Below are 16,862 nucleotides of genomic sequence, written 5' to 3'. Positions count from 1 at the left end.
TTCTACATAGACCAGTGTTTGCCCAGCGGAGAGGAATCTGGTTAATCTGTATCACTTAACGAGTGGTGAATAGCTTACTCTGACCACAGTCGAGAGCAGCACAGTAATTAGTAGTTTAGACCAGGCGAATACACTGGTCACACTTGACTGGTCTGTCTGATGATTCGGTCACCTGCCAAATGGGATGTCTGACAATTGGGTGTGAACCTTACAGAGGAAGTTATTTTATGAATGCGTCACGTGTTTCAAAAGAGATGACCATTATCTAAGTAAAATACTTCTCAGATCATAAAGGACATAACATTTAATAAAGTGAAATTCATTTTCGACAAACTTTTATGAACAATTTTAAAACAGTGCGGGCAGATTCTATTTTCTAAAAGGTTTGGGGGGTTGTAAATCGTCCTGTTTCGATCCAGATCTAAAACTAGCTAAAATGCGACGGTGGTCCCTGTATTTAAAACATAAGGAGCAACAACGTTACGATCATGAAAGTTCTTAATGTATTGCCCTTAACGTTATGTTTATCGTTCCAAAGCTTTGTTCTCCAGCTCAGTTCATCTTTGTTTACGAGAACGTTTTTAATATGGGCAATTTTCTTCTTTCGGGACATTGGAGCAGTCATAATATTCATAACATCATAAATATTAAGATAACAGGCAATTTTAACAACTTTAGTACTCCATGGACTTTTACATAGTAAACTTTTTCTTCATCAAAGCGTTACAAGTACTGTTATTAAATCTTGGGGTAGTCTAAAAACATTAGCATGTAATGTAACAAACGGGGAGGAGAGACCCATGTCTCCATTAGTGCCTATACTGGAGGTACCGTTACTAACACCAAGAAATAATTACGGGCTCCATTGTGGATTAGATTAATGTTTTATCCTCATATACCAGAGCCATAGATCATTACCGGCTCAACAAGACTTTCATACAGTTTCATAAAAAACATCATAAGACATACACCCAACAGAATAAGACAAAGCATGGCTGGCAGAATTGTACAACTCTTTCACAGTTTCACATATCTAGATGCTCGTCAACCCGTAGTCCCAGATAACGATATGATTCTACATAGACCAGTGTTTGCCCAGCGGAGAGGAATCTGTTTAATCTGGTTAATCTGACTGTTGGAATATTATCTATGCATTATTCTGTCTAAAAATCTAGATATATTTACAATATCATGTATGCATTTTTGAATCATTGTATTCCGGAGTGGTCTTCATATAAACTTCTTGACCAATCCGCTTCATGTACATTTTCAGAAAAACATAACATAACATGGGAATACCGTTCGAATTGAGCCTCGCCCAATTTCCCTGTGCGCTGTGATTTTTTATTTATTTTTTTTAAATGAAAATTTTACAGGGACTAGCTGTGCTACCACACATGTTAAACCATTTTTACAGTTTTGTCTAATTTTAGCGATAATGAAAACTGAGTAGAGATAAGATATATTGATGAACAACGTCTTTATTACAGTTAGGAGCGACGCTTAGGTGTATGCTGTAACACCATTATCAAGCAAGTGATGTTGTTCATCCACAGATCTTATCCTCTCTCAATACTCCAACCTCCAAATTCCTCGCAAAGAAGATAATGATACTTGTTTTGAATCTTGCCATCGTACAAAATATTCTTCGCACAGTATTCAAGAAACAATGTAATATTAATATCATACTACGCCATCAATATATGTTGTGCAATATTTGAGAGGTTGGCGCCTGTCGGGACGGTGTGAGATGCTAAAACTGTTCTTATATAGTCTAGTATCCTTTGGCTAGTGACAGCTACCACTGTTTATTCCCATTCAAGTTGCTAACGGTGTTTCATCTAAACAGTATTATGGGAACGGAAATTAAAACATTACTTCATTCGTTATGCTACCATTTTTGAATATATGTCCATGAGATTAATCTGTTCATTTTTCCGTATTTTTATTACGGAACTTATAGCTTTGTGTGGCACAAACGATCAAATAGTAAGATGACTACAATTAAAGGGCATTAATAACGAGAGGCTGTTCACATATATGTACATCATATATGTATCACGCGAATCATTTCTGATTTTACTCGACGTAAGAGCTAGAAACGTTACCTACTTCCGGCGCAGCGGTTCTAGATGTTGGCGCTATCTAGATTGGGTCCCTGACACATGCAGCTCTATTTGATGGGTGTATTGTACTTAATAAGCTGAACTTTTATAAATCTATTTTTTGCAAATATATACTGGTCACTCCAACTAATCATTGTTACTAAAATATATAGGATTGTTGTCTATAACGTGTCCATTCGTATGTCTGTTTTACGTCTGTTCTACTAATTATTGACACTAAGAAACTCGTACAATTTTTTAAATCATTACTAAACGTGTTGTACTTGTCTACATCTGAATTGAAAAGTGGGAGAAAAGTTGCTTACTGTATTTTGCCGCCTTTGATGGTTCTGATGATCAAGATGACAACGTCAAAATCTAAGTGTTCAGGAGTCGATGAGGATTCAGGAGTTTTTGAATTGATGCAAAATCAAGGTTGGGGGTTATAATAGGCCTAATAGTGCACCACGTGATTTATGTCCAGGCCCCCGTGACATGCAGTTGTCATGTGACATGTAATTAACTAATTGAATTGCAAAAACAATTCCGACAGCAAATAACCGCATCCACAACAACAATGCGTGGATGCAAAGAAAGAAACCATTTTAAACCCCTTTCTGTATATTTGTATTTGTATTCCTTTCTGAAACTATCATTCTACAAACAGTTGTGTTCACCGCCCATTGTGATACTTCTACTTAAGAAAATAAAAAAGGATGTTTATTTAGTCATTTGACATGCGTTCATTGTAAACAAGGATTAGTGTGAAAGGATTACTAAGTTTGTCATCCAGTATAATGCACTTCCTCGATTAGCATAATTAGAACAGAGTTTGTAATTAGTTATATCCTGACTCCAGTTAACCAAGGCAGCTACATCAGTTGTGATTTATGAATTTGTGGAATCTTAATGAAAATAACGACCGTCTGTCACAAAAATACAAACGAACATTGAACACGCACAGTTGCAGATTTTCCTTTCGTACATTTGAGGGTGAACGCGAACGAAGCCGTGCAAGATGCTTTACAGCGATTTGTCTTCAGAACACATATTGAGCTCAGGTAAGTTTATTAATGATGATATTTTCATCCATTCATAGATATGGCGATCATGAGCGCTGACACTATATGTATTCGCAATAGAACATTTGGAAGACTAGACACAAATTGAGTCACAATATGACAACATCAAATCAAAGAATTTGTTTAATGCAACAGATTTAAGGCATTGAAATTGTACATTATTATAAAATACATGAGTGTCGCTACGTCTCATGTCAAATACATCAATGAATGCTTTATAAAAAAACTTAATTTAATATTACTATGAATTTATAGCTAAAATTATGGAGTCTTGCATGTCGAGCCAACAAACTATAGTACATATTATTCACCTTGGAATTTCTGTTTACTGTGCTTGCGGTGGGGTCAACCCTATTCCCAAAATGGACAGTTCCAAATACTACTGCATAAAATATTAATGCCAATTTGGAGAAAATTACCAAATGAATGAATGCAAGTAAAACTTAATCCAGGGAAAAAGAAAACTGTTCAATATCACGTCAAAGTGTGCCCAAGTGCAAAACCTAATCTTAAAATGAAAGGACTTTGGTATTAATATTTCAGTCAGATTATGATATTGGCGAGTTAACGAGGTAAGCCCTATGATTAATTGTCTTAAATACCTTTCTGGTGTCCACCGCCGTGAACCATACTCAATCACTCAGATAAATAACCCCTTTTACATAAGTCATGAACAAGCATATATATATTGCCAATATTTTGCTCCAATGTTTTGGATAATTGTACCAAAGAAAAAGAATTAATCCTAGAATGTCTACACATTAATTCATTACGGACGCTGAAATAATGCCGATGAGACGTTAATTTTTACCTCGCCCACTCACTGATTACGGACTATTTGTTGGCCAATAAGAGGTACAAGCCACGTGAAAATGTAGAGTGAGACCAACGTAGCCATTACACCTTTTTACAAGATGGAAAACATCTTTGCTGTTAGTGATTACATATAAAGAAATCTAACCAATTCACAGGCTATACGTTGTAGAACTGAATGCAAGTCATTCCTACCTGATACCATTAATAATTGGAATAGTCACCGGAAAAAGAGGATTATTAAACTTAGACAATGTTATATTCAGTTAAGCCATGATACCAGATTTTGTCACTTTAAACTTCCATCGGCTTAAAAAACACATCTCAGATAACACATCATGCATGCTCTTGTGGCTGTCACAATGATACACTGCATTAATTTTTACACATGCCCCAACTACAATATATTTAGAAACGATTCTATTCTAAAGGTTAAGTGAGTTTCTAATCAGTGGTTTATTGGAAACAATTTGAACAGTGCCTAATTTAGCTATTTTGAAATCGGCCATGTACATCCGACATTCGGGTGGATTTGCACATATATAATAACTAGTAGTAAGACTTAATACATACTTTCAGACACGTATTAAGTATTAAAGAGTTAAATAACTTTTCTTAGAAAACCCCTTTCCATCAACCGCACTGTTGACCTATCTTTTTTGTTCTGTTTTGATGTATTGATGTATTATTTAATACAATATGTATATCTCCCCTCATCCCAATGTTAATAAAAGGAAGCTTGGTGGGGACTTTTGGGATATAAGAAATGAATACAGATTGCCATATTGTCTGAATGTCTTAACAATCACCGGGTGTGACCACGTAGACAGGATATCATTCGGGTTTCTCATAATTACTCCATGAGCATGCTTGGTATTGTAGCTTGCGGATATTAAATGTAAGTTTGTTATCAGAGGAGATTGATAGTGAACTTTTAGTACCAGTTAGATATGATATCTATATGACTTCTTTCTGTTTGACAAAGGATTAAGGGTATATGTGTGGGTAATCCTTCCACGCTGATGAAAGAAAGTCACTCTACTAGTTCATGTAATCTACGTCAAATAAGATCAGAACACATGCATTATTACAACATACTCAGGATACCAATAACAACGAAATGTACAAATTAACAAACATGATCAATATTATTATTACATGTTAATGCCATGTATGTAAATATAGCTATATAAACATATGTTTAATTTTTCAGCTTGTGTGAAGTCGTCCATAAATACAAGAAAACGTATATTTTCCCAAAATTATATTACCCTCAAAAGGGCAATTATATTCATGTTACATTTTTTCAGTCTCTTTTTTAATTCGAATGACGTAACATTTATGTTACTTTGATTTTATTAGACCCATGTTGTTGTTACAGACCCAGGGATTGACTAGGTTCATTACATGTCATAAAAGTGCCGGGACATAATATGGTGGCAATACATTCTCTAATTAACACCTGTCACAAAGGGACGGGCAATTTGGGTTTGTCCTCAGGGAATGTGTTATGCAATTTGTGTATTCACGAAATAACATTCAACAAATTATGTACATGGTCCTGTGATGTAGGATTGATGCATTCGTACTTTTTATAAATAAATGAATTGCATTTTTTTTCTTAACCGTGTGCGAAATACGCATAATGTCAGAAAGCGCAAGTTAAATACTGACTTCATCCCAAAATAAATCACAAACCCTCTCTTATAATTTGTATATTATTCTATATTTTAATTATGTAAATCACGTTCCTGTCACTTTTAAAGTAGAATACGTTAGTCACTCAACCAATTCCATTATTATTTTCCCAAAGATCAAAGATTAAAGCAGTTATCAAGATTTATTTTCCATATCTTTAAAAATACTTAATCTTTACATTGAAACTGCCATCATGATGTATTATTATTATTATTATTATTATTTTTACTATTATTATTGATGTACATATGGTTTGCACCCAACCATGCGCGTGCCAAATTATACAGCATCAAGCTTTTAGAGCGCCAACTAAGTTTTCCAAAGTAGAAATTAAGCCAAATGAATATATATCAAGTTTCCTTTTGCTAGAACATATGCATGCTGTTGTGTTTTTTCAAGGTAATCTTCGTTCTCGCATTGATCACAATATTTAAAGAACAAGTATTATAAAATATAATACGGGAATATATTACACACGTTATTTACGCATCCGGTTGCTCATAATACAATTTTCCCCAAGGACCACCGTTTTACAAAACGCGATTTTCCGCGTTTCCGCCGAGATTTCACATTATAACAATGTATATCTACAATGAAACCGACAGCTCAGAACAAACCAAATTCAACACTTTTAAGTAGTGATAAAATAGTTTTCATCCTCTGTGCAATCCACTCTGTTGGCATATGTGCACGAGAGCATGTTACAAAACACATCGCGGCCTCCCCGTAAAACAAATCCAAGCTCAAACACTTTCAATACAGAAGTTACCGCCAAAGCAATCGCCCCCGACAGCTAATCCCCTCTGTGCATTTGACCATAAAGTCTACTCACATACCAAGCACCGCGCCAGGAAAAGTACCAGACGCCTCAACCGCCCACCCGTCAATATCATTGCAAGGACAGTATGTACTCCCGCTAACAGTGTGGAGTACTAATTAAACCATCCAGTAATGTTACCCGCCACTAAATCAGTTTTTTGTAACTTGCTGATACTATTTTGCACATACAAAACATTTATAGAGCAATACATAGCAATTATCCTCCTTTACCAACATATACAAAGAAACACAGTGCTCAACTTAAAACACTTCAATTTGCACATATATCATAATTATACACAAATACATAATAATTATCTCCCTTTACCAATATATACAAACAAAACAAATTTGGATACACCATATATACAAATTTGTATATTTTGTATATGTCATATATACAAACTTGTATATTTTGTATATATCATCTTTCCAATCTTGTATATCCTTTGGAAATATCATCTTTCCAAAGGATATACAAGCTTGTATATATGGATTTTTTTTGCAGTGTCTGTAAAGCTATCATATCACGATACTATGGATGACGCCTGTGTGATCCTGAATACATGTGGTTAACGAACATGGAGAAAAACAAATAAGGCCAAGTTTAATGACAAATATTGATCAAATTTGATATATAATTAATGCGGTATACATTTTGCCAAGACAAATGGAACATTTTCTTTCAAATTTGGGTTTGTAAAAAAAGTCTACTTATCAAGAAAAGTATTCACAGTCAGTGTAAAGTCCAATCCTGTTTAAAAACGTGTTCAACAAATAAATATTAGGACACACTCCCGTTTACTCAGCTCTGGGGACACTAGAAATGGGCTTCACACATTGTACCCATGTGGGGAATCTAACCCGGGTCTTCGGCGTGTTGTCAGCTTGATGAACCATCCACGCCAACAATATATAATACTTAGTATGTAAGTTTGATATAAGTAATCACTGCCTTCCTTGCAGCATGAAGAGTTGTGGTAAAGAACGACTGCCATTTTTCACATTATCATGAGACGAGGTGAGGTGAAGTGGGGTTACAGTTTGCTGCACTCAAACAGCATATATGTGCATGGACTTGTCTGTGTATGGCTGCTAATACGACTTCGGACTTGTGAAAGTTTTATAGAGCTAGCCCCCTGAGATATCATGCTACAGTTTAAAAATGGATATCACACTCAGACACAGTATACGAACTGCAAGTCGGCCAGTCCTTGTTTTACCTCCCTCAATGCAGAGTGCCGGGCAGATTAACAAATACCACCTTTATAGTCAAATCACCAACTTTCCGTTCATCAGTCAGACATCCCATCCACTGTACCACGGAGGCGGTCGCTACATTTATTTACACAACTTAACAATTACCATGATCTGTCGCAAAGCAATCAATGATATCCATGTTTTCCCACAATGCAAGTTGGTCTTCCTTTGTACAAAGGCACGGTTTGACTTGACCCCGGGTTTCCCCTATATTCTCAAGGTCGTCTGAAGTAAGAAACAGATGATGGGGGGCCACCTCGCACGTGACAGGAAGTCCGCGCTCTTTTGCCAACTTGATCACCTGAATCTGAAATGAATCAATAAAGTGTAGCCTTGCTTTACGTCAGAATAAATTATCATTATTTATTTCCCCCCAGAATCTGATAATGAAAAATGCTGAGACACAAACAAGGGGCTGCACATGTGACTTCAGTGTTACGAGCCACAAGGCCAGCCACTCGTTTGACGTCTTCCTCTGCACAGTCAAATGGCCAAGGGATACATCTCTGTACAGTCAAATATCCATGGGACACAACTCTGCACAGCCAAATGTCCAAGGGACACAACTCTGCACAGCCAAATGTCCAAGACACACAACTCTGCAGAGCCAAATGTCCAAGGGATACAACTCTGCACAGCCAAATGTCCAAGGGATACAAGTCTGCACAGTCAAATGTCCAAGGGACACAACTCTGTACAGTCAAATGTCCAAGGGACACAACTCTGTACAGTCAAAATATTCAAGGGACACAACTCTGCACAGCCAAATGTCCAAGGGATACAAGTCTGCACAGTCAAATGTCCAAGGGACACAAATCTGTACAGTCAAATGTCCAAGGGACACAACTCTGTACAGTCAAAATATTCAAGGGACACAACTCTGCACAGCCAAATGTCCAAGGGACACAACTCTGCACAGCCTAATGTCCAAGGGACACAACTCTGTGCAGTCAAATGTCCAAGAAATACAACTCTGCACAGTCAAATGTCCAAGGGTCACAACTCTGTACAGTCAAATATCCATTGACACAACTCTGCATAGCCAAATGTCCAAGGAACACAACTCTGCACAGCTAAATGTCCAAGAAACACAACTCTGCACAGCCAAATGTCCAAGGGATACAACTCTGCACAGTCAAATGTCCAAGGGACACAACTCTGCACAGTCAAATGTCCAGGGGACACAACTTTGCGCAGCTAAATGTCCAAGGGACACAACTGCACAGACAAATGTCCAAGGGACACAACTCTGTACAGTCAAATGTCCAAGGGACACAACTCTGTACAGTCAAATATCCAAGGGACACAACTCTGCACAGCCAAATGTCCAAGGGACACAACTCTGCACAGCCAAATGTCCAAGGGACACAACTCTGCACAGCAAAATGTCCAAGGGATACAACTGCACAGCCAAATGTCCAAGGGACACAACTCTGCACAGCCAAATGTCCAAGAAACACAACTCTGCACAGTCAAATGTCCAAGGGACACAACTCTGTACAGTCAAATATCCAAGGGACACAACTCTGCATAGCCAAATGTCCAAGGAACACAACTCTGCACAGCCAAATGTCCAAGGGACACAACTCTGCACAGCTAAATGTCCAAGAAACACAACTCTGCACAGCCAAATGTCCAAGGGATACAACTCTGCACAGTCAAATGTCCAAGGGACACAACTCTGCACAGTCAAATGTCCAGGGGACACAACTTTGCGGAGCTAAATGTCCAAGGGACACAACTCTGCACAGCCAAATGTCCAAGGGATACAACTGCACAGACAAATGTCCAAGGGACACAACTCTGTACAATCAAATATCCAAGGGATACAACTCTACACAGCCAAATGTCCAAGGGATACAACTCTGCACAGCCAAATGCCCAAGGGACACAACTCTGCACCAGCCAACTGTATGATATCGGCAACTATGTGCTTCTTATTTGGTAGCTATATATACTACTAAATCATGAAACAGGCATCTTTACACTACTAAATCATGACATCACTATCTATATAATACCAAATTAAGATATCTGTAACTAAACACTATTAGATCATGATATTGGTAGCTATATACAAGATGACGATATCGACATCAATATACTACAAAATCATAATATCAGCATCTACATATGACTAAATCATGATATCAGCTTCTACATACGACTTAATCATGATATTGGCAACTATATACGATCATTGTGATACCTGCAATGGTGATGCCTACCTCTGACTTGCGAGCTACGTGGCACACATGGACAGATCTCTGGTACAGTTCAGCAAGGAGCAGCACGGAGGCCGTCATGGTGCCCTCAGCATGGACACACAGGGGGAAGTTCTTGGGCCAGTGCTCGAAGTGCTGTAATATGCAAACTAGAGATATAGCAATCAGGGATAGACACGTCCACTTGTCTGTTGGCCCGAGACTGGTGGAAATGTAGGGGGACAAGTTGTTTTCTCTCCAAAAACCTTGTTATTTTATCAAAAACACAAGTCTGAAATGATCCACAGACTAGCTATATTTGACCCGTGGGGTCCTCACAGGAGCAATACATCAATCAATGAAGTTCCCCAATATCAAGTACTGCAACATATACCACGTATATCAAAGTACTTAAAACCTGCTTATACAGGTACCTAAAACAGAACAACCTTTCAGGATCGGGATCAATGTCATGTTCAATTCATAAAAAAATATGCACCCATTATTATTACGTATGTTCCGTGTCAGGGACCTAGATCCTTGGAATTTGAAGAAAGGAAGCGTTTCTGGAGTTTGTGACCATCAAATCTCAAAATATTTGTTATGTGAGCGATTATAAGGTTGAACAGGTATTTCTTTATGGTAAAATGGTTTTACGCCGCTTTTAGCAATATTCCAGCAATATCATGGCGGGGGACACCAGAAATGGGCTTCACACATTGTACCCATGTTGGGAATCGAAGCCAGGTCTTCGGCGTGACGAGAGAACGCTTTAACCACTAGGCTACCCGACCACCCTCTTTATGGTAAAAGCATTCAGCACTTATCTATCATGAACTTGAATCTGCCCTCATCGATGTACAAGGCAAAAGATAGCAGCCTGCTATTGAAATATGGTAAAGTCAAGGGGGATAACTCCTGTATTGTAGCAAACTCCTCACAGCGATAGCCCATTTGCAGAGCTCTCTATACAATCACTGCCACCAGTCAAAACTCCCCACTGTGATAGGTGGCCACAACCATGCTTGGAGTTGAACTCCCAACCAAATGACCATTATGTTTATAAACAAGTGAAAACTGTCGTGATCACGAATACACTTACCCCTGCGGAATTCCTTTCTTTGTTTGTCAATTTGAATTTCTATTTCATTTAATCTATCATGTCATTGATATAGTAAGAATGTAAGGGAGAAGTTGGTTGAGTTCCAGCACTGGTGGCAGCAATGTTACCGAGAGTGTAACGAAGGTGTCACGCGCTGGAAAGGAGCTTGGTATTGTAGAATCAAGGGGAGGTAACTCCTCACCTTCATCCAGTCCGTCATGTCCTGTAGATGGAGTGTGGTGAAGGTTGGGTTCAGGTACATCTTGAGGGCACAGGCCTTTGCACCAAACAACGGCAAGGTTTGAGCATTGTCCGCACTGGCACCAACAAACAGGCCGTAGTCGCACCGAGCTTTCTCTTGTGCCAACTAAAACGTACAAACCAAAGCATTGGAATTAACACATGTACACGACAAATATCTGACACAGCTGTTGAACACGGATCGGTACTTCCATACATTTAAACCAAGGTAACAAGCATGAAATACTCATAGCCCCCACCAAAATGACATGTCCGGTTGTGTGCAAGGCATTAGCCCTCCAGAAACGGGCACTACCACCATTGTCAGTCTAAGTCAAAGTCATTGCTGTGGAAACTCAAAAAATAAACTTTTCCAGGCACCAGTTCACCACTAGACCTATCATTGTGCCAAGTTTGGTGAAGATTTCTCTCATGGTTTTTGAGTTCCGGAGACAAATTAATGATTGATTTTAGTACAACAATCCGTGACATCAGTGTACCTTGACATGCCATGAGTCTGACTACCTGATCCATTTATTGCCTCATACATCAAGCACAGGTTGAACCAACACATTCCAAAAGATTCCTTACAGTACTCTGGGTTGTATACTCCCCAGGGAGCTGAGAATCACATTTTAGTGCACACGAATCTAAAACACCAGGATAATAATGAATGTTGCGCTATGAGCATTCACTTGGTGAATGGAACTGCACATCATAAATAGACATTATCATTATTATTATTAGTAGTATTATTAAGATGATGATTATTACCATGACGACGACGACTACGACAACAATGATGATGATATAGATACACCTTATGCCACATACCTTCTGTGTCAGGGCAAAGGCCCCCTGGTCCACGGTAGCTGGGTTTGTGTTTGGCATGGCAAGAATAAGAGTTATCCCCCCTGCCAGGGCTGCAGCTGTACAGGACGACCAGTCTTCCTTGTGTGTGGCGCCTGGCTCTCGGACATGCACGTGGACATCGATGAGACCTGAGTGAAAGTATGGTGCGGGGGATCAAATGGGGTGCAACGTTGCGTTCAAGATTATTGCTCTAGTGTGACAAGCATGCACCTGTCTGTGGCTGTTCTTACCATTCGAATTCAGGACTTAGTGAGTGAGTTTGGTTTTACGCCACTTTTAGCAATATTCCAGCAATATCATGGCGGGGAACACAAGAAATGGGCTTCACACATTGTACCCATGTTGGGATTCGAACCTAGGTCTTCGGCGTGACAAACGACTGCTTTAACCACTAGGCTACCCGACCGCCCCATTCAGGACTTAAGTGGTATATCATACATAAAGGTAAAATGATCGTGTGTAATAACTTTCTGATCCTTGCACATGCGTATTTTAGCAATTCTCAATGCTGATTGGTCAGCTGGAACCACATGACTTCTAAGAGCTTCATTGTTGAGCAAAATATGATGTCATCCATTGGTCCTGACGTCACAAATTGACTACAATACATCATCTGAACAATGGTGTGCCTTCAGTAAAATTTCTCTGAAGTATTAACATTACATTCCGTTTTTCTTCCTTTTCTCTCTAAAAATTTCAATTAGTAATATCGGAATACAGAATAGACCACTTGAAACTTGAATTATCTGTCTTGGTGAATGAAGTCCCTTGCCAAACGCTTGGGATTTGCACCATTTATTTACTCGGGACAGATAATTCTTCATGAGTGGTTGGTTATTCTCTAATTATTTGAAATAATGATAATCTACAAATATTTCCAAACTAGCAGACATCCACAACAAATATTGTGATTAAAGCGAGACTTTTCTCTGACATTCCACGATATGATGCAATACCTGAATTTCTTCAATCAGAATATTTATACGTATCATTTCCGAACTGTTTTATTCATTATCAGATGGTAAAAAACCCGAGACTGGTCAAGTCCTTTATTTTAAGGTATGGAATCAATTAATCAGACTGACCACACATTGATACTGTATGAAAATATATATAGTCATCAAAATGAGATTTCTGAAAAGTAATTCAGGTTGTGTATTAACTAATCTAACTGACCAGGGAGTCTAACAATCCTTTGTGATGAGATGCAGTCAATATGTGTCTTCATCGATGGTGCCCCCTTCTGCCTCCGTAGAGCCTGAAGTAACATGAAACACATGTACCCATCAACAGTCTGTACTAAACAAAGTAAATACCACTGATTCAATAGTAATACGAGACCAGTCATTTTTCCGAAGGGGTGGGTGGGTCAGAAAGAATTAGGGAGGGTCCAATAAAATAATACACACATTTGGGGAGAGTCACGGCCATGTACATTTATTTCATATGGTTGTGTCATCCTATATTCCCATGGCAAGGGAATTAACTGACTGTAAAAGTTCATCTTCCCAAAATGTAACCCAAGAATTCCAGCCTAGTTCAGCAAGGGTGGAAACTGTACGTTTGTAGTCAGTTATGCCACAGTCACATTTGCCACAGCCCCCCAAAATTGAGAGATACCTGTGGCGACTGCAGAGGATCTGCGGTGGCCTTAGGGTAGCCCTAGGGTGTATCCCTATCTTTTACAGGCTGTAGAGGTCGCCGTGGGGTTATAGCACAGAGATATAACTTTATTATGCCGTAGCAATAAGACATGCCGTAGAGCGGTTCCATGACGACCATATGTCGGGCGTACGGTGGCCCTGCGCTTGTCGTGCGGCTGCCTAGGGTCTTATGAAATACATTTGACTTTTGCGGATATTCCCAAAAGATGCGGAGGCATGGTGCAAAACTTGGGAAACTTTGGGAAACTTTGTAATGAAATGTCTGTTGTGAAATTTCTTGTGAAATGTCTTGTGAAATGTCCTGATGTGTGTGGCAAACCCCTCCTTATATACTCCAGGTGTGTAGCAGTTGCATCAGTCTTGCCGCACGGTCGCTGTATGGTAGCGGTAGAGTCAGTCTTGCAGCACAGTCACCGTATAGTAGCGGTAGCATCAGTCTTGCCGCATGGTCGCCGTATGGTAGCGGTAGCATCAGTCTTGCCGCACGGTCGCCGTATGGTAGCGGAAGCGTCCGTCTTGCCGCACGGTCGCCGTATGGTAGCGGTAGCATCAGTCTTGCCGTACGGTCGCCGTATGGTAGCGGTAGCATCAGTCTTGCCGTACGGTCGCCGTATGGTAGCGGTAGCATCAGTCTTGCCGTACGGTCGCCGTAGCATCAGTCTTGCCGTATGGTCGCCGTATGGTAGCGGTTGCATCAGTCTTGCCGCACGGTCGCCGTATGGTAGCGGTAGCATCAGTCTTGCCGCACGGTCGCCGTATGGTAGCGGTTGCATCAGTCTTGCCGCACGGTCGCCGTATGGTAGCGGTAGCGTCCGTCTTGCCGCACGGTCGCCGAATGGTAGCGGTAGCATCAGTCTTACCGTACAGTCGCCGTATGGTAGCGGTGGCATCAGTCTTACCGTACAGTCGCCGTATGGTAGCGGTAGCATCAGTCTTACCGTACAGTCGTCGTATGGTAGCGGTGGCATCAGTCTTGCTGAACGGTCGTCGTATGGTAGCGGTAGCGTCCGTCTTGCCCCAAGGTCGCCGTATGGTAGCGGTAGCGTCCGTCTTGCCGCACAGTCGCCGTATGGTAGCAATAGCATCAGTCTTGCCGCACGGTCGCCGTATGGTAGCAATGGCATCAGTCTTGCCGCACGGTCGCCGTATGGTAGCGGTGGCATCAGTCTTGCCGCACAGTCGCCGTATGGTAGCAATAGCATCAGTCTTGCCGCACGGTGGCCCTATGGTAGCAATGGCATCAGTCTTGCCGCACGGTCGCCGTATGGTAGCGGTAGCGTCCGTCTTGCCCCAAGGTCGCAGTATGGTAGCAATAGCATCAGTCTTGCCGCACGGTCGCCGTATGGTAGCAATAGCATCAGTCTTGCCGCACTGTCGCAGTATGGTAGCAATGGCATCAGTCTTGCCGCACGGTCGCCGTATGGTAGCGGTAGCGTCCGTCTTGCCCCAAGGTCGCCGTATGGTAGCAATAGCATCAGTCTTGCCGCACGGTCACCGTATGGTAGCAATAGCATCAGTCTTGCCGCACGGTCACCGTATGGTAGCGGTAGCGTCTGTCTTGACGCACGGTCGCCATATGGTAGCGGTAGCGTCTGTCTTGCCGCACGGTCGCCGTATGGTAGCAATAGCATCAGTCTTGCCGCACGGTCACCATAGCATCAGTCTTGCTGCTTGGTAGCCGTATGGTCCCCCTGTGGCCGCCTTGCAGATACCTTGTGTCTGCCTTGGTAATTGTCAAAAACAAATTCATAATACGCCGTGCGGCTACCCTAGCATATGTGACTACTACAGTATGTGACCGTGGGAATGTGGCAGCCCTATAATTGCTATTGTCCGTAGATATTTTAGACCCCACAGCCGCCGCGGCAAATGTGAGTGAGGCATTAACACCCTTGCCTCAGGAAGATGGTGTCATCCAAAACTCATGACAAGCTCTGAACTTCATCCATCCCCTCTCCATCCGTTCCCCGTTTTACATGACTGGTCCCTACACAAACACATTCAACTAAATGGTCAAGAAAAACAAAAACGGATAATTAAACGACAGATGTCAAAACAAGATACTTTACTGACCTCGACAAACAGCTTCGTACATTTGACATCTGTGATCAGGGGAACAGAATAGTCCACAGCCATTCTACGAGTCTTATAACCCTGGGTGACGAACGTCGACGCCCGATGTGAGCCTCCGTTTCGTAGCGGCAGGTTGATCACCAAATCGAACATGTTGTCCGCCAGATAGTCAGCAATAGTACGCTGCTCAGCACCATTCTTACTCTCCCCCGTGTCCTCATACGGCCAATCCACTGCCTTCACCTAAAGTAACCAATAGTAACAGTTGTTTCATCATGAAGATCCCCCGCGTCCTCATACGGCCAATCCACTGCCTTCACCTAAAGTAACCAATAGTAACAGTTGTTTCATCATGAAGAACCCCCATGTCCTCGTACAGCCAATCCACTGCCTTCACCTAAAGTAACCAATAGTAACAGTTGTTTCATCATGAAGATCCCCCGTGTCCTCGTACGGCCAATCCACTGCCTTCACCTAAAGTAACCAATAGTAACAGTTGTTTCATCATGAAGATCCCCCGTGTCCTCGTACAGCCAATCCACTGCCTTCACTTAAAGTAACCAATAGTAACAGTTGTTTCATCATGAAGATCCCCCGTGTCCTCTTAGGGCCAAGCAACTACCTTAACCCAAAGTAACCAATAGTAACGGTTGGACTTTGGATTGTTTAAGTTCTTAGTTTCCAAAATTACATAGGTATTTTAACATTGCATTCAAATCAATTTTGTAAAACGAAGGATCACAGACTTTTCCTCCTTACTGGCCTTGTCATCAGTGAGGTGAGGTGAAATGGGGTTTTATGTTGCATCGGAAGATTATTGCACCTAAATAGTGACGTGTGTGTGGCTGCTTGTACTAGTCCGGACTAAATTTATAGTTCTAGCCCACTGAGAAACCATGCCACAGTTTGACATGAATACCCCCCGACAC

At 40.9% G+C, this 16,862-nt stretch overlaps 1 protein-coding gene across 3 annotated transcripts in view; it reads right to left on the bottom strand.

The window, feature by feature from the left end:
• LOC124133165 (CAD protein-like) overlaps positions 1-16,862 on the bottom strand; it is a 120,950-nt gene that overhangs the window by 61,530 nt on the left and 42,558 nt on the right. For all 3 annotated transcript variants that reach the window (XM_048400551.1, XM_048400552.1, XM_048400553.1), the window contains exons 28-33: positions 15,934-16,176; positions 13,373-13,454; positions 12,158-12,324; positions 11,286-11,450; positions 10,006-10,137; positions 7,883-8,084 (exon numbers count right to left, since the gene is read on the bottom strand). In XM_048400551.1, the coding sequence (XP_048256508.1) occupies positions 7,883-8,084; positions 10,006-10,137; positions 11,286-11,450; positions 12,158-12,324; positions 13,373-13,454; positions 15,934-16,176 (991 nt within the window). The remainder of the gene's footprint in view (positions 1-7,882; positions 8,085-10,005; positions 10,138-11,285; positions 11,451-12,157; positions 12,325-13,372; positions 13,455-15,933; positions 16,177-16,862) is intronic.

Source organism: Haliotis rufescens, unplaced genomic scaffold (genome assembly GCF_023055435.1).
Source record: "Haliotis rufescens isolate VD_foot unplaced genomic scaffold, xgHalRufe1.0.p SCAF_2, whole genome shotgun sequence".
Taxonomy (NCBI): Eukaryota; Metazoa; Mollusca; class Gastropoda; order Lepetellida; family Haliotidae; genus Haliotis; species Haliotis rufescens.
The sequence above is the reverse complement of the archived record's forward strand: the minus strand, read 5'-3'. Positions and strand labels throughout refer to the sequence as shown.